Here is a 22,074-nt window from a genome sequence, read left to right on the forward strand (position 1 = left end):
AATAAGGGAATCCTCATTACACATTCCACATTCGTCATTCTATTTTATTAGATGTAAGATTATTCACATTAAAAGATAGTGTCATCTACACTCCGCGAGACGACGTTACGTAGGTTGCTACCAGCTTGTACTCATGCGAGTATAATAAAACAACTTCAACAGTGAAACGACTCTTAATCATTCCACCCCTCGGATAAGGGTTAACCACCCTTACCGGGAGAAGATAGCCTTAGTAATCCTGGACTATCATAGTACCATATTTTTTTGTTGATTGTCAAAATTTATAAAAATGGTTGATATTGCTCATTTTCTTTATATCGAATACAGGGTGAGTCAAAACGCAAGTACATTCTTTTCTCAGAAATTTTTAATGGAACACCCTAATTAATAACTTGCTCTGAAAAATGAAAATATCTCGAAAACTAACAAATTTAGGCATAGGGAATATTATACAAAAATTAAAGTACGGTAATGATACTTTTCGATGGTGATATAAAATACAGGGTGTTCCATTACAACTTTCTGAGAAAAGAATGTACTTGCGTTTTGACTCACCCTGTATTCGATATAAGGAAAATTAGCAATATCAACAATTCTTAAAAATTTTCACAATCAACAAAAAAATATAGCACCAATAAACCATTGCTGTTGTGCTTATTTTTATTTATACAGGGCGCTGAACCTGTTACGATTTTCATAAAAAATTGGTTATAACTTTGTAAAAGCCCATAACATAACAAACCTTTATATTTTTGTGATGGGGAAGTTAAGAGAATTTCGAATATAAAATAAAATATAGGGTTCTCCATTTAAAAGAACATACGTTTGGTCTGTCACTATGTTATCGAACACCCTGTAACATTCTAACTAATTTCGTAATGTAAAGCTTAAAGTTGGCTACAATTTTTGTTATTAACTTTTATTGCTATCTATTATTATAGCGGATCTACTGAGCTTTATCACACTCATCAGTCACCCTGTATATTGAATTTACATTATTTTAAGACGAAACATTTTTTTGTCATTACTTTTTAAACGACAGAAATGTGTGGCAAAGATAGTTCATATTTCTAATAATGTTTAAAAAGTAATGACAAAAAATTTCTTCGTCTTACAATGATTTTAAATTCGGTATATTTACCTGTACAAGTGTGCTGCTCAGTAAGGAACGCAACCTGTATCAGTAGCCAGATGGCCGGTACGGTGTTCGAGGAAGCATTGGGAACAATATATGAAAGAACCAGTTGTCTTAAAATACTTTTTTTCCGACGTTGGTCCATTTTCTTTTAATATCTTACAAAAAATTAAAATGTTTTTATTTTGTCGCAAAGAAGTCAAAACACTAGCCGAGGTAAGGAAACGGAATATCTATGAAGTGGTTGTTTAATTTGTATTTTTGTATTTTTTGTATTTTGAAAACGATTTTATAAGTGGAAATCGAAACGTCAAAATAAACTTATTTTAAACTAAAATTATTGTTCATTCCCAATAAAAATAGTAAATTACCTCACCCTGTAGAGTAGAGTAATTACACGTTGCATCGTCTATAATAACGTGAGCAACTATTTAGATTACTTATTATCTAAATGTGTTATTTATATTTGAACTGCACCATCGTCGGTGGTCTGTAAAGTACATTGACTTGATAAGTATTGAAAAGTGAAGCTGAAAGATTAGTTCCTAATGTCCTATGAGGATTTCTATCTTATTAATAACTTTATTTTCACGCATCGCAGCATTGGAAATATATGAAGGTAAGTGGTGTGTCATTTCCGTGCTTTGATAATTATAAGTCTTGGTTTGTTTTAATATACAGACAGTGTTTATATACAACACGATATCCATTAATATGAATATTAGTGTTTATGTCAAATAAATTACCTAATAATAATGTACCTTATATGTAGCGTAATACCTATTTGTATAACAAGGGAGGAAAGTGCTACTTTTCCTCCCGAGAATGAAGTTTACTGCCCGACGCGTAGCGGAGGGCAGTAATCATTCAAGGGAGGAAAAGGCACTTTACTCCCATGTTATACATATGGTTTTTCCAACTTCCTCAAATAACAAGTAATTTGTTCATTTTTACTTAATTTATTTATGTAACTAACCAACAAAATTTATTAGAACTAAAACTAACAAGTAGGTACCATAGAGTTATATATTAGCATAGAGAGAGTGTCATTCAGAGCGAAGTGACGACACCATCTTTTTGATTTGGATTAGTGCTGTTTCACTCTTACGCATAGTAAAGCTGCTACAGTTGTCCTCCTCTTCCGTGCCTATATTCACACTGAATGTCATCATAGATTTTCGATACAATGTGTTAGAAAGAGATGCAGCAAACCAGTCCATGAGATCTTGTCGTCAGGAAGCGCGGAAGGTAGGCTCCCTCTATGTTAATATACACCTCTATGGTAGGTACAATATAACTGTCGACTGTCAAATATAAGTCAAATTATTAATGTAAACATTGTTAAATCAAAATAACAATTTACTGTTTTTTACCATTCTGCAAAATACAAGGTCCTCCTAATACAACCCTTCTGCAAAATACAACCTCCTAAATTATACTCTTTTATTAAACTACACAAACCTGACCACCCAATAAGGCTTGTAGTTTCTTTTTATACAGCTCCGTCATATAAACTTTCAAAAAAAATTGTCAGATATTATTACAGAATTCACTAAATTTTCAGTAGTAATTGCACAAGAGCTCTAAAATTATTGAATTTTTCCCGAGTGTCACTTTGGCAGTTTTAATTTCAAGAGCCGAAGGCGAGTGAAATTATGTCAAAGTGTCACGAGGGCAAAAATTCTATATTAATTTTAGAGTTCGAGTGCAATTTGTTGCGATTATTTCATGAATAAAACTGTTCAAAACCAAAATTTTATTGTAATTTATATATGTAAGTACCAATTAGTGAAATTAAACACACAGTTGTTCTAAATATGTATTTGACGGTTGAAAGTCATCACTTTTATAATTTTTAAAACATTTGTCATTAATGTCACTGAATTTATTTTTTCGTAGCAAAGAAGGGCATCTGACGTAATATGCTTAACGACGGGAGATTATCAAAAATTATCACCTTAATTTGCATGTCTGTAGCTTTCTATTGGTCAGAATCTCCTATGAATGAAATAATCACCTAAATTCACCGTAAAAAATACACTAGAACTAGTCAATAAAATACAACATTTTCAATTACCCAACAACTCCAGACTAATTTCATTTGACGTAAAAAATCTTTTTCCTAGTGTTCCTCCTACAGAAACTTTTGTTTTACTTAAAAATCTTTTAGACCATAATAGTACAAATCCGAACATTGCATCTGAAATTTTACACCTTGAAATTTGCATAAATCAAGACTATTTTGAATTCAATAATGAAATATACACAAACAACAATGCAGGACTTATTATGGGTAATCCTCTAAGCCCATTACTATCAGATATATTTATGAACCAACTTGAAACAACAATTTCTAAACATCCCGTATTTAAACACTTCTTATATTGGTGGAGATACGTGGATGATATACTAGTATGCTTTACAGGAACTAACAGACAACTTGACCAATTTCTATCATACATTAATTCACTGCATAGTAATACTGAGTTTACAATAGATACAGAACAGAATAATTCCATAAACTTTCTAGATGTAACGATTACCAGACTACACAACAAACATGAGTTCTCCATATATCATAAACCTACCCATACTGACACAACCATACACAATTCATCATCCCATCCTACACAACACAAATTAGCAGTCTACCATAGCATGATACATAGACTGACAGAAATTCCCATGACAAAAAATAACTTCGAGATAGAACTAAACATCATTAAACAAATAGCAGTGAACAATGGCTATAACGAACAAACAGTTAACAACATTTTAAACCAAGAACTCCATAAGAAAGCCCTTAAATTAGTGTATCCACCACCACAGAAAGAACCTAGTACCTTCTGCTCTCTCACATATACTGGCAAGATAACAACAAAAATAGCCAGATACATAAAAAAGAAAGGAATATCACCAGCCTTCAGAACTAACAACAACTTAAGTAGATACTTATATTAAGAACAATAAAAGCCGAAAGAGAAAACAACTACAGAGTGGTGTGTACAAACTAACTTGTGGTGACTGTCCGAAAACTTACATCGGTCAAACTGGCAGAACCTTTGACAAACGGATAGCAGAACACAAAAGGGCTTTCAACAATAGAAAAACAGACACTTCTACATACGCACTTCACCGTCTAGATCATAATCATTCTTTCAATGAAGAGTTTCAAATTCTGCATATCCAAAATAAAGGCCTTAAGCTATCTTTTTTAGAATCTATGGAAATTAATAAATATACAGATATAATTCTGAATGACCAACTCGAGACAAACAGCTCCCCACTCCTCAACCTCTTCAGTTAAAGACTTAAAAAGGCAAACACATTGTAAACTATATCACTTGAGAAAGGTACTCTGCCGAAACAGCTGTAGTCATTTAGTTGTAATAAATTTTGTGGAAGTATAGAAAACAAAGGTTTTCAGTGTTTTATTGTTAGATAAAATGAACTTCCATCAAGTAACGGTCGAATCCATCAATTAAAATACAAGGTGTCTTAGAAATAAACGTTAAAATGTATAGATACTTACGTAATAGAAAATAGATATTGTACAGGGCGTCAATAAGTTATATTTCATGAATGAAATACCATGACGTCCCTAGGGAGGAAAAGTACAACTTTGCTCCCTACAATCAGGTCCGGAAAAGTATACTTTCGATAGATGTAGGTAGAAAAAGTATTTGGAGCTACTATAGTATGCGGTGTACCGATCGCAATTTGAAAATCCCTGTCACTCATCCATCTATTCCAAAATTAGACATAATTAGCGCAGTGGAAAAAATATCCCAGTGTTTACCAACTCATGAAAAAGAACAATATAGGGTACTATGCAAACTTGAATTGGAAAAATCTAATAAAATTGAACAGAACATCAGCAAAGAGGAAATGAAAGCTTTAAAAACTTTAAAAAATGATGACTCCATAACAATCCTACCAGCGGATAAAGGAAATGCAACTGTAATAATGGATAAAGTACAATATGAGGACAAAATTACAGATCTAATTACAAATGGACCTTATACCAAATTAACGAAGGATCCAACGAAGACACTGGAAAACAATATCTATAGAACTTTATTCAAATTTAAAAATGACCTAACGTACTATCAAAGAAAATTAATGACACCTCATTACAGTAAGACACCACATTTTTATGGAGTACCGAAAATTCACAAAGCAAATATTCCACTTAGACCTATTTGTAGTACCATCAATTCTCCTTGTAGTGAACTATCAAAATTTTTATTAAATATTATAAAACCATTTGCAAATAATAATGACACATTTATAAAAAATACACATTTTTTAAACAAATTATCAAATATTTAATTTAATCCAAATAATATTTTAGTAAGTTTTGACATAAACAGTTTATTTACAAATGTGCCATTAAATAAAACTTTAAACATAATCAAAACGAAATTAGAAAATGATAATACATTAACAACTAGGACAAGACTAAATGTATCAGCTATAATGGAGTTATTGACATTATGTACTAATAATACCTATTTTCAACTAAATAATGAATTCTATAAACAAAATTTTGGTCTTGCAATGGGCTCTTCTTTATCTCCATTATTGGCTAATATATTTATGGAGGATTTCGAAACTAATATCATTTCTAAACAAAATTTAAAACCCACAGTGTGGTGGAGATATGTAGATGATGTGTTTTCCATATGGCCTCATAGATCGGAATTGTTGGATAAGTTCCTGAATATTATAAACGATCAAGAAGAGACAATAAAGTTTACAATGGAAAAGGAATACAATAACACCCTACCTTCCCTCGATGTTTTGGTCTCAAAGAAGGATACTGGATATGAGACTCAAGTGTATAGAAAACCAACACACACTAACAGATATCTCAATTACAAATCAAATCATAACATCAACGTTAAAAAGGGAATCATTAAATCCTTATATGATAGAGCCAAAATTACTTGTTCTAACGAAAATTCATTTTTAGAAGAAAAACAATTGTTAACATCTGTTTTATTAAAAAATAATTATCCCATATCGTTTATAAATAAGGAATTGTCAAGATTGGATCGAATGGAACAGAACAACTTAGAACGGGATCCTACAACATTCACAAGAAATAATACGAGGGAAATATCAATACCATATGTAAAAGGACTATCCGAGAAACTTAAAACAATAGGAAATAAATTCAACATATCAACAACATTCAAAACAACAAACACATTGAGATCTATTCTATCTAAAACTAAACCTAACAGTGAACAAGAAAGAACAAAGAATTGTATTTATAAAATACCTTGTGAATGCGAACAATTTTATATAGGTGAAACGTCAAGACCATTAGACGTTAGAGTAAATGAACATCAGTCTTATATAAAAAATAGAGAATTTGATAGATCTCAAATATGTCAACACGCATGGGATAATCAACATAGAGTTCAGTGGAGAGATTCAAGTATAGTCCTAAAAGAAGCAGATAGTAAAAAGAGAAAAATCAAAGAAGCGGCTCTAATTATGCTAAATGAAACCAATTGTGTCGCAAATTCCTCGGTAGAATGCAGTAGGATGGTTACCCATATTAAAGGAGGAAGTCAATAGAAAGAAAATACCACAATTAGTAAATCAGTAACATATCGAGTTAGTACATATTTAGTATTTTAGTATTATTTAAAATTTAAAATATCAAGTCAGAATTTGGTATTAGTTTTGAGAGTAAACTAAATCTAAACCCAAATACTTACGATGTCGGGATAGTATCACGAGGTTTTTTCCTGGTTTTCCCTCGTGATTTACTATGGAATCTCTAACGCGAGAATTTCAGTGCCACCGTTGCATTTGGTTGTCTTTTTAAAGACAGATCACATGCTATGATTTTTTGTGACGGATATTCTTGAGTTGGGATTGATTTCATGTAATCGAATGAACTATCTTTAGTAAGTCGTCCCAGGAACGCAACTCATCAATATTGGCAATATCATTTTAAAGTCATCTACTTTAAAATGTATAATACGTGTCTGAATTGCCGATATAAATGAGTCAGATTAAATAAATTATTAGAAGAATTTTTTACTAAGCAACAACATTTTTGTTTATTTAGTATTATTTTGTATTTTGACAACGACATCCGACTTGGGCGTCGAAACGTTAATAAAATCATTTTTAGGTAAAATTGTGGCTTATTTCCCATTTGAATATACTTGATTGAAAATCCCTGAAGCATTAGCGCAAAATAATGAAATGCAAGGAAACTCTTATAGACAAATGTTTCCTCACAAGTCATAAACATTTGGAGGAAAATAAATGTAAAATAAAAAGGACTAATAATATACAAAAAAATATTTCCCTACTATTTACAAAAAAAATTATATGTAACCTAATTATTTACAAAACTACAGCCTAATTTTTATTAAAGAAAAAATTCATGCACCTTAATTTAAGAGAGAAAGGCAGTCAAAGATTATGGTGTTATAGACCGCAAGTTATAGCAGAAAGGCGATGGTAGACCGCATACCATAGTGGCACCAAGTATTTATTTATTGAGTGGTTACTACATACTACATTGGGTTATCGAACCACTTTCGATTTCAAAGCGTCGTAGATAAAATTAGTATCTACACAATGGGACAAACAATGAAGAATGTCCTAAATAAGAGCTTGTATAAACATATTATGCTGGATACAAATACGAGCTGTAATTTAAAATACCAACAGTTCAAAAAATTATCTCAAGGTACGAAAAATTTGTTATATGACAGAGAAATACAAATAACATCACACACAATTTACCTAGAACTAAAGTAGTACCTACTAGTGAATAAAGTCTTAGGAATGTCTGTGCACTTTATTATCCATCCTAGTCACTGCCTGCCATCTGCCATGCAGATCCTGATTGTCTTTTTCTTCTTGTGCCACTCCTATCGGAGATTGGAAATCATCAAGGCTACCCTGACTTTGTTTACAGCTGACCTAAAAAGTTCATTAGTGGTGCAGCCAAACCACTCTCTCAAATTCCGCAACCATGACATTCTTCTACGGCCTGGATTCCGTTTTCCTTCTATTTTTCCTTGCATTATATTTTGAAGTAATGCGTATTTATGACCTCTCATCAGGTGACCCAAATACTCGAGTTTTCTTCGTTTTATCGTTAACTAAATTTCTGGGTCTCTTCCTATCCTTAGTATTACTTAAAGATTTGTGATTCTTTCAACCCAACTTATCTTCAGCATTCGACGGTAGCACCACATCTCGAAACTTTCAATATTTTTTATGTTGTTCTGTTTGAGAGTCCAGGCCTCTACATCGTATAATAGCGTATTAAATACGTAACCTCTTAGCATTCTTAATCGTAGAGGGATGATTATATCTCTGTTGCAGAAGAATTATCTCATCTTTATGAAGGTGGCCCTGGCAATTTCGATACGTCTTTTTATTTCATTATTTTGGTCTCCAGTTTCGTTTATTAAAGTTCCCAAGTATTTGTAACTTGATACTTTTTCAGTTTGAATGCCGTTTATACTAATATGTGCTGGTTGTGTCATGATTTTACTGAAGACCATATACTTGGTTTTTTTGATATTAATGTTTATGCCATAATTGTTGCAAGCAATATTTATGTTTGTAAGTAATCGTTGTAATTCTTCGTGTCGTCCGTGTATTGAACCTCTCCATTGATTACGATTCCTTCATTTACTTGCAAAAGGGCTTCCTGACAGATGCTTTCACTATATACATTAAATAGCAGTGGTGACAAAATGCATCCCTGTCTTACTCCTCTAGTATTTCTATTGCTTTTGATATCTCATTTTCTATTTTGATGTTAGCTTTCTGATTCCAATATAAGTTGAGAATTATTCGCAGATCTTTATTATCTATGTCTTTTCTTTCAAGAATGTCTCTTAGCCTATCGTGGCGTACTCTGTCAAACGCTTTTTCAAAATCGATAAAACATGCATGTACTTCTTGATTAACGTCTAGGCATCTTTGTGTAAGAACATTCAAACCGAAGAGAGCTTCTCGAGTACCTAGTCCTTTTCTGAACCCCACCTGTGTATTACTAATATCTGACTCCAACTTTTGATAAACTCGGTTGTGGATGATTTTTAGAAATATCTTTAGTAGATGGCTCATTAAAGATATTGTTCGATGTTCTGAACATTCTTTTGCATTGGATTTCTTTGGCAGTGTAACGAATGTAGACAGCAGCCACTCTTGAGGTATAATACCAGTATTGTATACCTACTGTGTTAAATAAGTGCAATATAATACCTATTGATTCATCATTCAAGAGCTTTAGTAATTCAGTAGGAACCTCATCGGGTCCATTTGCCTTTCCAGTTTTGGAATTTCTAAGTGCCATTTCTACTTTACTTTTTACCTTGTCAATGTTATTTCTGTTGTCCTCAAACAATTCTCTTATGTATTCACTCCATCTATTAATTTTTTCTGTTAAGTCTATAATAATCCTGATTGTAGAGATGTGGAAATGTGGTAACCCTGGGTGTCTAAGAGTACCAAAAAACTGTGTGAAAACTTCTGGTCCGATACAAACTTTCCGTTTTTTACACAAAAGGGATTTTCTAGTTTCTGCTAACAGCCGGACAAATCTTTGATAGATCGGAGAGAACTGCCTACATAATAAGAGGAGTAAATCCTTGACGGATTTTTGAGAAATATTGTAATTTTCGAAGTTTTATCGTTTTTTTTTAATTTCAGGAGATTAAAGTTAGAATTGAAAAGGCTAGAGCGAATTTTAACAAAATGAGAAAAGTGATCTGCATAAGAGATCTAAGGTTAGAGCTAAGAGTAAGTTTGGCTAGGTGCTACGTTTTCTCGACTGTGTTTTTCGGAATGGAAGCTTGGACCTTGAATCCGGCATCAATGAAAAAACTGGAATCATTCGAGATGTGGGTATATAGAAGAATTCTTAAAATATCATGGACAGAACACGTCACAAACAAAGAGGTTCGTTGAAAGATGAAAAAGAAATGGAAGTCTTAAATACAATCAAAACCAGAGAATTGGAATATCTCGGACATATTACACGTGGAGAGAGATTCCACTTGCTCTAACTCATTATGCAGGGAAAGATTCAAGGAAAAAGAAGCATAATGAGACGCAGAATATCGTGGCTGCGCAACCTGAGAGAATGGTACGGATGTACATCAAGCGAACTTTTCAGAGCAGCCGTCTGCAAAGTCCGAATGATGATGATTGCCGACCTCCGTCGCGTAGATGGCATTTGAAGAAGAGGAATCCGTCTTGAAATATTATAACCATCATACCTACCTTTATTCATGCGTTTTCAGTCAGATAAATATTTCCACAATTAGTATTATGTATGTCTCACTATGCCTAATATTCCTATTAGTCCATGTGGTGAGACCGCTCCGGTCTGAAAAAATTTCTGATTCGGTTTCTTTGTGGATTCCTATTCAAAAATGTCCCCTTTAAACAAATCTGAAGGGTGCCGGGCGCAATTTTTGGGCAGAAATTGCTTAAACAATTTTTTTAAACAAATACAAAAGATCACGTTTTTTTGCCCCGAAACATACATTTTTAGGTTTTTTGGGTCATTTTAAACAAGAAAGGTATCTTGTAATTTTTCTTAAAAATTGATAGTTTTCGAGTTATAGGCGATTTAAAATCTGAAAAATGCGAAAATACGCATTTTTGAGGCTTAAAAACTCATATTTAAATTAGTATTTTTGAGGTTGCCAGAACCTTAAATTGAAGACTAAACATTCAGCTTCAAGATTCTGAAGAGTGATCGCGTCTAACCTTAATTTATACCGTTGTTTTTTAATTGTTAAATATGCGTGTTTATCCGATTTTTTTGCCGGTGCGGCGAGCTCTATTTAAAAAATCTCCTATTTTCCCCCGAAAAATATTTTTTCTAGATTCTTTGGGAAATTCTAAATAAAATAAGTCTCTTGACATTTTTCTCAATAGTTAATAGTTTTAAAGTTATAAGCGATTTAAAATCCGAAAAATGCCAAAAAACGCATTTTTGAATTTTAAATCGCTTATAACTTTAAAACTGTTAAGTTTTGAGAAAAATGTCAAGAAACTTATTTTATTTCGAATGTCCCAAAGAATCTAGAAATAATACTTTTCGGAGGAAAATTGGAGATTTTTGAAATAGAGCTCGCCGCACCGGCAAAAAACTCGGATGGACATGCATATTTAATAATTAAAAAACAACGGTTTAAATTAAGGTTAGACGCAATCACTCTTCAGAATCTTGAAGCTGAATGTTTTAACTTATTTAAGTATCTGATAATCTCAAAAATACTAATTTAAATATGAGTTTTTAGGCCTCGAAAATGCGTGTTTTCGCATTTTTCAGATTTTAAATCGCCTATAACTCGAAAACTATCCGTTAAATTTACAAGATACCTTTCTTGTTTAGAATGACCCATAAAAGTTAAAAATATATTTTCCGGAGCAAAAAAAGGTGATCTTTTGTATTTGCTAAAAAAAATTGTTTAAACAATTTCTGCCCAAAAATTCAGCCCGGCACCCTTCCGATTTGTTTAAAGGGGACATTTTTGAATAGGAATCCACAAAGAAACCGAATCAGAAATTTTTCCAGACGGGAGCGGTCTCACCACATGGACTATATGTAATCCAATTTTTATTCATTAAGAATCGGACTTTAAAATAATTAGGGCAACTACTTCTAACTTACATACATACAATAACTGCATGTTGATTCTTATCTTAGCGATTCAATTGAGACACGGCGTTCCAACCCCGTTTTGGCTTGTAACATACGTGTTTGTTATTGAGGTGGCACTGCACTAAAAATAATGCCCTCGTCTAGGAATAATTCAAAATGTGTCTCAGCCGGCGTCCAATCTGGCTGAACAGCCTGTTTTTCTTAAGGCCAATGCCATTTTGTGTGCAAGTCAAAATATAGCCCAGTAAATGACCGTTTTGGAGTCTAATTTTCCTAGTCACGACGGATTACCGATTTTACCGTCTTTACTTTCATCTTCACGTTTGAACTTAAGTCCAGGGTTGCTTTTACTTGGGGGTGTAAGCCACCCCTTTTCGGGCAATACTTTTCGAGTTAGATGCGAGTGAAAATGTTTATTTTTCAACAAAGGATCAACGTTTTCGACGGTTTTTCGCAAATAACTTAAATAGTAAGTATTTTATGAAAAAAATATTTTTAGCAAAATGTTGCCTATAAAAAAAATCGAAGAAATGGTGTATTTATAAAGTTTATGGATCCAGTAGTAGCAAGGTTGAGTTCATGAAAAATAGGCCCATATTAGTCAAATCCCAAATCGAATATTTCAATGTGAAATAACCAAAGACTGAAGCACTTTTTGGGAAAAACTCATAACAACTTATTTAAAGTGTTTAAAAAAAGCTTTATTTTTGTTTATAAATGCCATCAAAACTAAGTGAGTTACTCTCAAAATAAAGTTGGTTCCATTTTTTTGGGAAGCATTGCCGAAGCAATATTCGTGTTCAGCGACCAAAAACCAAAAATCAAAAATCTCGAAAAGTAAGAAAATGTAGGTTTTGCATTTTTGAATATTTTTGATGTTCTTGTTTTTTATGAGACAAAAATTTATTAAGATATGTCTGTTCAAAGTTTGCATACATTGGTGATTAGTGGCTCCTTCAAGCTCTTTCAACTACAACCTTTTCAAAAATAAGGGTTTAAAAAAATTAAATGATCTTATTGCCCTTAAAAAACCTACAAAATAGTTTTTTAAGCGTGTCCTAGCTTAAAAACTAACAGGGTTATGAGGAAAAATCCAATAACATATTTTAGGAGATATCAGAACGCGTACATATACTGGAGCATTGTACGATGTACATACTGTTTTATAGAAGCTAGGACAAATAATCCCCGGACAAATAATCCCGGGCAAAAAATCCCCACAAATTATCCCTGGACAAAAAATTCCCGGAGAAAAAATCCCCGGACAAATAATCCCCGGACATAAAATCCCCACAAAAAATCTCGGACAAATAATCCCCACAAATTTTTTTGGACAAAATATCCCACAAAAAATCCCGGCCAAAAAATCCCCAAGAAATATTTGCTGTCGAATAGTTCTCTAAAAGTTTTCCTGAAATTTTAACAAATTTTGAATTCTAATTCAATGCTGAAAACTTTAAATTATGCATGACAAAAAAGTGTGAGTTTTTTCAAACATCGTGGAAAATATGGGGAATGAGTAAGACCCCGTTTTCATGACAACTACATACATTTTACTTGAGACCGTTTACATTCCAACGCGCGTTTAATGATCTAAAACGCGCGTTAGCATGTGAACGGTCCTGAGTAAAATGTATGTAGCTGTAACCGCGCGTTAGGCGCCTGTGAAAACGGGGCCTTAGCTCATTCCCCATATCTTCCACGATTTTTGAAAAAACTCACACTCTTTTGTCATGTATAATTTGAAGTTTTGAGCATGGAATTGAAATTCGAAATTTGTTAACATTTCAGGAAAACTTTTAGAGGACTATTCGGCAACAAATATTTCTTGGGGATTTCTTGTCCAAGATTTTTTGTGTGGATATTTTGTCCCAAAAAATTTGTGGGGATTATTTGTCCGGGAATTTCTTGTCCGGGGATTTTTTGTCCAGGGATAATTTGTGGGGATTTTTTGTCCGGGATTATTTGTCCGGACCCCGTATTATAGAACTTACTTTTCATGGCCTACAACTCTGCTTCTACTGTTTCTACAGACTTCATGAATACAGCATTTTGTTTTTTTATATAAGCTACATTTTTACTAAGAACATTTTTTCGATGAAATACTTACTTTTTTTAAGTTATTTGAGAAAAACTGTCTTTTTTTTTGAGTGAATTTGATGGCCTTGGCCGAGCCAATTAGCCAGACATTTTGTTATTTTAAAAACAAACAAATTGGATTTTTCAATCAGAGGAATTTTTTCTGTATTTCTAACTCTAAATACATAACAAACTAACATTATTATCTACAGTTATTATCTAAATAATACTCTGTTTTGGTTGTTCATTTTTTTTTTGTAAATAAAACGCGGTTTTTTGTTGAAAAATGAACATTTTTACTCGCAAATAACTCAAAAAGTGCCGACATAGTGAAAAAACTCTATGGAATAGAAGTTGCTTAGTAAAAGCGACCCTAAGCTCAAGTCTAATAATAAAGTAGAGGAACGTAAATCCAAATTTTCATGCAATTCGGTGGTGACACGGAAAATTACACGGTATCGCCGCATTTTACGTTCATACAGTGGCCTATTTGTATGCAAGTAAAAATAGGCGAAAGGCGAAAAAACGAGGAAATTCGGCGACAAATGACTTCTTGCGTTTTGTTTGATTTTTTACGGCGGGGCATAAATTCAATGAAGAATTCTTTTAATTTGTAGAACCTGGTTAAGGATTTTTAATTGCTGTTTCCAGACATAAATTATCTTAACTGACAGTTGAATGGTGATGAATATAATTTGCTGTCTAACAAAACTGCATTTTTTATTTATGCACAATTCAGAATAAATGCATTTTTGAAGCATCTAACGGATGATAATATTCAGTAAAAAATATTAAAAGTAAGGAATATGAGCTGTTCAATTGTATTATGATCCTTTCTGAATCCGAATTGGTGTCCAGGAATCAGGTGGTTTTCTTCTTTTATGGGATTCAATCTCGTTCGTTATGAGTAGCTTCTCTAGGAATTTGCTAAGAACTGGCAGCAGGCTGATCGGTCTGTATGAAGTTACTTTATTTATAGGTTTTCCAGGTTTCGGAATAAGTATAAGTTCGGCAACTTTCCACTGGGCCGGGAAGTATCCTAGCTTAAGTTATCCTAACTTAAGTTCCACTTAAGCCTTGTTATTGTTTCGATGACGTCTTGAACGCCTGATCTTTTTCTGATTTGTTGGCTTTTATGTGGCTTCGAAGGCTCACGTCCAGAATAGAACGTTCCATGGCTCGTCGTTTAACTCTTGAGTTTATTTGCGGATTTTTGAGTCAATGTTAAAATCTCTGCTAAGGTTATAGGCACAAATTTATAAAATAAACATTGAAATGAATAGTTAACCAAATCCAAAATTGTTCAATAAAAAGAACCCTTTTTATTGAACCTGTCAGTGTACAGTACAGTACAGATCGAAGTTTGACCGAGTCTGTCATTCGATTCTAGGATCGCCTAGGCCAGGGGTCGGCAAACTTTTGAGTTGTAAGAGTTAAAAATTACAATTTACAAAATTTCAAAGCTTTTAAAGAGCCACAATTTTTTTGTCAACAATAAATAGTATTCGCATAAATAAAGTTCTTTGATAAAAAAAATGAATCCATACTTATTCATATGTATATAGGGTTTTCCACATATTATATTTTCATACATTTCATTTATTCACGTAAAAAATTAAAACAACTAAACACTTACAACACTAACTTGTACTTCAGTCGCAAACAATTGAGCAAATAATCTCAATGGGAGCATTGGCTTTGCATGGTTTTAGAAAGTTTGGATAAGTCTGGCTCATAACTTGTTGTTTTAAGTTTGAAACACGACTTTAAATTTTCATTTGTTAGTTGGCTTCTTAGTTTATTTTTAATTATACTCATGCAAGAGAACATTTGCTCGCAAGAATATGTCGATCCGCAGATAGCTAGCACTCCAAATGCCAACTTATTCACCTCACTGTAACAATCTGGAAGACTATTCCATTCGTCGAATATAAGTCTCTCAATTCGCGGCATTTCTTTCAAAGCTGTCCACTTTTGTTGCGTTACTACGTACATACATTTCCGGACCTCCAACTCTTCCAACTTGCTTTTCATTTCTGTAAATTTTCCACTCCACAAAGCTTTACTTTTTAAATTGATCAATTGCATTTTTAAAGACCCAGTATCAATTCCAAATGGCTCAACGTATAGATTTAGTTACTATTTGTGTTGGGAGGATTTACTATGAATGCTAGAGTGGTTTTGTTCGTTTTGAATTGTTCAAATCTGCCAGCAAATTCATCTTTCGGAAGTAATTCGTGTCAACAGTTGCATTGGTTTTACCGCGATATTTTTGAATATCTTCTGCAAAAAGAATTAATTTTTATTAAAAGAAAAACAATTCTTCCACCAAAACATAGGCTGGATTGCCTTTTCCTTGCAGTTTTAGATTCAGCTCATTTAATTTCGCTGTGATATCCACCATAAAGTAAAATTTTTGCAACCATTTGGCATTCCCTAATTCAGGGTGATTAATGCCTTTTTCATTTAGGAATGTATTTATTTCATTAAAGCATAAAACAAAACCTTTCAACATTTTAACTTTGGACAGCCATCGCACTTTATTGTGAAGGAGGAGGTCGGAATACTGAGCCTCCATTTCGTTTAAGAATTCTTTAAACTGAGGATGGTAGAGTGCTTTTGACAAGATGCTATTAACAATCTTGATCACCAAATTCGTGACCTCAACTATTTCGGCTGGAAATATTGGACACAAAGCCTTTCTTGGTGTAGTGTGCAGTGAAACGTAAGAATTTTGTGATTTATTTTGCTTTGAAGAATCCTTGTTGCTACTTTATTTTTTCCTATCATACTTCTGGCTCCATCACTCATCAGTTGCTATTGAAACGATTTTATTTAAATCAATCTCATTGTCATTGGAGCATTTTTGCACGGCATTCGCTAGATCTTCCCCTCTAGTTTGTCTCGAGAGCGGTAACAATCACAGAAGTTCTTCTTTGGGACCTTGGGACGACATTTACCTGACAAAAAGGGCAACTTGTGCCGTGTCTTTTACGTCGCAAGACTCATCTATAGCAAGTGATAAGGTGGAAGAAAGTTGAATATATTCCACCTGCAAATAATATGTTACATTTGAAGACATCTTTGAAGATAAATTTTTTAGCTATTCTATCTTGTACTGTTTTAGCGGATAGTGGCAAATCTTTGATTTTTTCAAAATTTCTGGTTTGTTTTTAAAATCACGAAACAGTTCTTCAGATGCACTTATGAAGCAGTCTTTGATAAATAAATAATATTTGCGTGTGAAACTAAAGAGCCGCAGCTTCACGTCCAAAGAGCCGCATGTGGCTCGCGAGCCGCAGGTTGCCGACCCCTGGCCTAGGCAAAACCCGAAACAGATTATTTTTCTTTCGACATTCGACTGAAAAGTAGGTACTTCTAGGTTTGACTCAAAACAAAATAAACAATAAAACAACTCATAATTATAAAATATAATATAAAATATTCGTTAATATAGTCTCTCTAAGTGCGTCAGTAATGATCACAACAAGAACATTAATAACCATTTAAGCTTTTATTTTGGACTCTTAAACCACACAATAACAAAAACAAAACCTTGGTCCACATCGAAATGGTAATAATTTAACTGTGGTTACGGATTTCACTTAAAATATATGTGCTGCACGCTAATGTACTGTTCACGGTACTCGGCATCGTACTTTTGTTGAATCCGTAATGTAATGAATGAGATAATTGATACCGAAATTTTTGTGTCAATGTCTTTAAATTGTTTGTTAATTGTTTTTTATTATTCGCAGAACAGTATGTTTAAAAATAGGTTTGCAGCCACTCTTTACCTGTAAAATTAAAATATTTAAGGTGTGGAGTTCACTGGACAGACGAAGTTTATGAAAATTAGTAAAAACAACCATAATACTAATGAAATTTGATAGTAGAGGGCCAGCAGATCGAAAGAGTAAAAAAGTAGGAAGACTTAATAGCTAGGAACACTTCTAACAGAAAATAATGACGACACTGCAGAAATCAAAGTCAGAATCGAAAAAGCACGTTCTAATTTTATGAAAATGAAAAAGGTCCTATGTAGCAAATAATATTTAACATTAGCTCTTAAAGTACGCCTAACAAAATGTTACGTATGCAGTGTACTATACTGTGGAGTGCAATCATTGATGTTATATCTAGAGACAATGAGACGACTTAACGCCTTTGAAATGTGGACCTATAAAAGAATTATGAGGGTTTCCTGAGTAGATAGTTACGAACACTCAAGTACTGAGAAGAATAGGTAAAGAGAAGGAAGTTGAACTTACAATTAAAGAAAGAAAGCTACAGTATCTCGGACATATGTGATGCGGGTCGAGAAGTATGGCATCCTGCGACTCATAATGCAAGGAAGGATAGATGGCAGACGGAGCATCGGAAGAAGACGAATTTCATGGCTGAAGAACCTGAGAAAATGGTTTGGATGCAGCTCAAAACAACTATTTAGAGCTACTGTCTCAAATATTAAAATAGCTATGATGATTGCCAACCTCCGTAGCGGAGATAGCGCCTGAAGAAGAACAAAAAGTTCACTGGATGTAGTCAAAAATTTTGATATCCGTTTGATCATAATTAATGATCACTATAGTCTGGCGATTCTTTACAGCTACCGTGGCCATCTCTCGCACCATCTATCCATCTCTTCTTTCCATCTTTTTCTTGACGGTACTCCTTTTCATTTTTTTTTCTGGACGGCCCTCCTTCTTTTTGAGACCCAATTATAAATTTGGTTTGGTAAACTTTTCGAAGGAAAAGAAAAAATATTCATGGCTCCGAAACCCTCGTCACTAGACTGTCTTATCAGTAGAATTGTTACATGCCGGGCAAGATCGAAAATAATGTCGGAAAATTTTCATGGAAACTACTCACGCCCAAAATTTGGGCACGGTACTAAAGAAGGAGAAGAATCTTGGTACCAGAACAGTTGTTTGGCTTCTATCATTCTACTATTTTTATTTTTATACCCAATACTGGAAAATACTGGATGGACAATAATTCACAATAGGAAAAAAGTTTTACCTATATCACTTCCTGCAAAGAAACAGTCCGATAAAATTTTGATAATTTGTTATTAAATAATTATTTTTATTAGTGCATCATAAAGTTATCGCTTAATACATAAATTTTTTCACTTCATAATATGCAAATAAGGTGTGAATGTAAGAGACGTCTGATATCCTTGCATAAATACCTTGTTTATAATTTTAGTATTTTATTACTCATTACATATCTGGATTATTATATTTAACATTATATGTACATATAATAATTTATTAATACATATATAGTGTTATTATACATAAGTATTATTACTATTTATGACTTTTACTGGGACTTACTATTCTGTAAGTTAGTAATAAAGAAAAATGCTGTCTTACTCTTGACCTAATATGCAACAATGTTCATATATTATATTTAAAATTATGTAAGGTTATACAAGTAATTGAAAACTTATGCAAATTATAAATATACTCTAGAAAATGACAAAAAATAAAAGGTAAACTAGTTTAACCGGACACTGATGAATATACTGGAATTATTCTTCTAAAGTATGGGGCCTAATTTTTGTCGACTATTGACACCATGGGGAACAAAATGGAAGAGGTATTTTGTAATTAATTATCTCTGCCTTTATCCTCTCTCGTTCCAACGTCATTTATTGTTCCTTTGCATATAACTTCTTTACAACTTCTTTAGATAGTCAATCCATGCATCGTTATCGATTTGTTTCGGGCCTATTATATCATTCATATTTGCTGTTTGACCTTCTATAAAGAGCCATATTTCTTTTGAACACCAGAAAAACCATTGTCCAGTTCTTTTGATAAGCGTTACCAGAGTTCTTTTTTAATTATTCTTACAAGTATTTTTTCTTTTTTATAAGATAGACTCCGATAATAGCGCTGTTTCACATTATAAGAATTTTGGCCGTACGATGGTTGCAATTTACATAGTGGCTCGAGCAATCATATGGAATCTTTCTCCCTTTACCGAACGTTTCAAGCGGTAAAGAGAGAGAGATTCCATATGACTGCTCGTGCCACTATGTAGATTTTAACCATCGCACGATCAAAATTCTCATAATGTGAAACAGCGCGTAGACTTTTTTTATAAAATAGAATGAGAATTATTAACAACCGGTTGGACCTACAAAATGGACAATTACCAACCGGTGGAACTTGCTTTCCCTGGCTTTCGCAAAGGATATAGTACATCAGAGCATCTGCTGACAATGAGAACATTGATAGAAACGGCAAGTGAATACCAACTACCCCTATTTCTTGCCTTCGTAGACTATGAAAAGGCGTTTGATAGTATCGAGATGTGGGCCATAGAACAAGCTATTAATAATTGTAGAAAAGATTCGAAATATAGACCACTAATACATAATATACATGAAAATGTAACTATGATAGTACAACTAGACGAAAATACAAATCCCATCCCCATTAAGAGAGGCGTGAGGCAAGGAGACGTAATATCGCCAAAGCTCTTCAACCTAGCCCTTAGTCTTCATAACGACAAATTGGTCAACCTATGGCATTAACGTTAATGGCAAGAAGCTAAACCACCTAAGATTCGCCGACGATATTGTGATTATAGCGAGCTCATTTGAGGAACTGCAAATTATGATGAAGGAACTCGCAGGCAGCTTCCAATACGTCGACCTAAAAATGAACATGAGGAAAACAAAAATAATGACAAACACAGATGACCCCAGACGTATAACTATAAATGACAGTGAGGTAGAAAAAGTCCAGGAATATATCCACCTAGGCCAAATCCTAAAACTTGACAAAGAGAACCAAAGTGCGGAAATTACTAGGAGAGCAAGACTAACATGGGTAGGATTTGGAAAACTTAGTTGGATACTTAAGAACCGCAGAATACCCCAATACTTGAGGAGCAAAGTGTTCAACCAGTGCATCCTTCCTATCATGACATATGGATGTCAAACCTGGACCCTAACCAAAGCAAACATGAATAAACTAGCCACAACAGAAAGAGCAATGGAAAGAGCAATGTTAGGTATACGACTGTCAGATAAAAAGAGGAACGACTGGGTAAGATCAAAAACAAAAGTCGAGGACATAACAACAAAAGTTGCCAAACTTAAATGGAGCTTCGCAGGCCACACTGCTAGACAAAAAGACCAACGTTGGAATGCAGCAATACAACATTGGAGACCTTACCAATGTAAACGACCGAGAAGAAGACCACAGATGAGATGGGTTGATGATATTAAAAGAGTAGCCGGAACAAACTGGAAATATGTTGCTCACGATAGAGACCGATGGAAGGAGTTGGTAGAGACCTATGTCGAAACGTGGACGATAGAAGAAGGCTAAGAAGAAGAAGAAGAAGAAGATAGACTCCCTAAAAAGGCAGTAGTTAACTGATCACTATGTTGCAGCATCAATAAATACCAAGAATATAGGCAAAATGCCTGTATCATCTATTTCCAGAGTTTTCACTGTATTCCTTCCTTAACCGTTCTATCTAACCAGTTCTGTCTGTTTTGTCAGTACCCTTCCTGTAGATTTCTTCTTTCCATTGGTTCATCCACTTCACCTCTTAAAGATCTTCGGGGTCTGCCTCTCTTCCTTGTTCCTATCCGTCTCCACTCTGTTATTCTGTTTATTAAACGTTTTTTGTCTGCTCTTCGAACATGTCCGTACCACGTTAATTTCTTTTGTTCTATCTTCTTCTTCTTAAGGTGCCTATCCGTTCCGGATGTTGGCGATCAGCATGGCCATCCTAACTTTGCTTGCTGCTATTCTGAATAGTCCGGTTGTCGATGTATTAAACAATTTCTCAGGTTTTGAAGCCAATATATTCTTCTTCTCCCTGGTCATCTCTTTCCAAATACCTTGCCTTGAAGAATGAGTTGCAACAAGCCATATCTCTGTTCATTCCTCATAACATGGCCAAGATATTCTAGTTTGCGCTCTTTGACTGTGTTAATAATCTCGCATTCCTTGCCCATTCTACGTAGAACCTCAAGATTAGTCACACGATCCACCCACGAAATTATCAAAATGCGACTGTAACACTACATCTCGAATGCCTAGAGTCTAGAGCTTTCTCAAAGAAGCCTCGGAAAGTGTCCAGGCCTCTACTCCGTACAACAACGTATCTGATGATAGAGATTTTGGTAGCAAGAAGTCAATCGTGGTTTCTGAAAAGA

General features: G+C 33.8%; 1 protein-coding gene across 36 annotated transcripts in view; it reads left to right on the top strand.

Moving 5' to 3' along the window:
* The window catches only part of LOC114327522 (microtubule-actin cross-linking factor 1), an 865,580-nt gene that overhangs the window by 442,117 nt on the left and 401,389 nt on the right, over positions 1–22,074 (top strand). Inside the window, exon 1 of one of the 36 annotated variants that reach the window (XM_050648760.1) lies at positions 1,741–1,754. The exons of the other annotated variants lie outside the window; for them this stretch is intronic. Coding sequence (XP_050504717.1) covers positions 1,749–1,754 — 6 coding nt within the window. The 5' untranslated portion in view covers positions 1,741–1,748. Of the gene's footprint in view, positions 1–1,740; positions 1,755–22,074 lie in introns of those variants that run through there. 36 annotated transcript variants of the gene reach the window in all.

Source organism: Diabrotica virgifera, chromosome 4 (genome assembly GCF_917563875.1).
Source record: "Diabrotica virgifera virgifera chromosome 4, PGI_DIABVI_V3a".
Lineage (NCBI taxonomy): Eukaryota > Metazoa > Arthropoda > Insecta > Coleoptera > Chrysomelidae > Diabrotica > Diabrotica virgifera.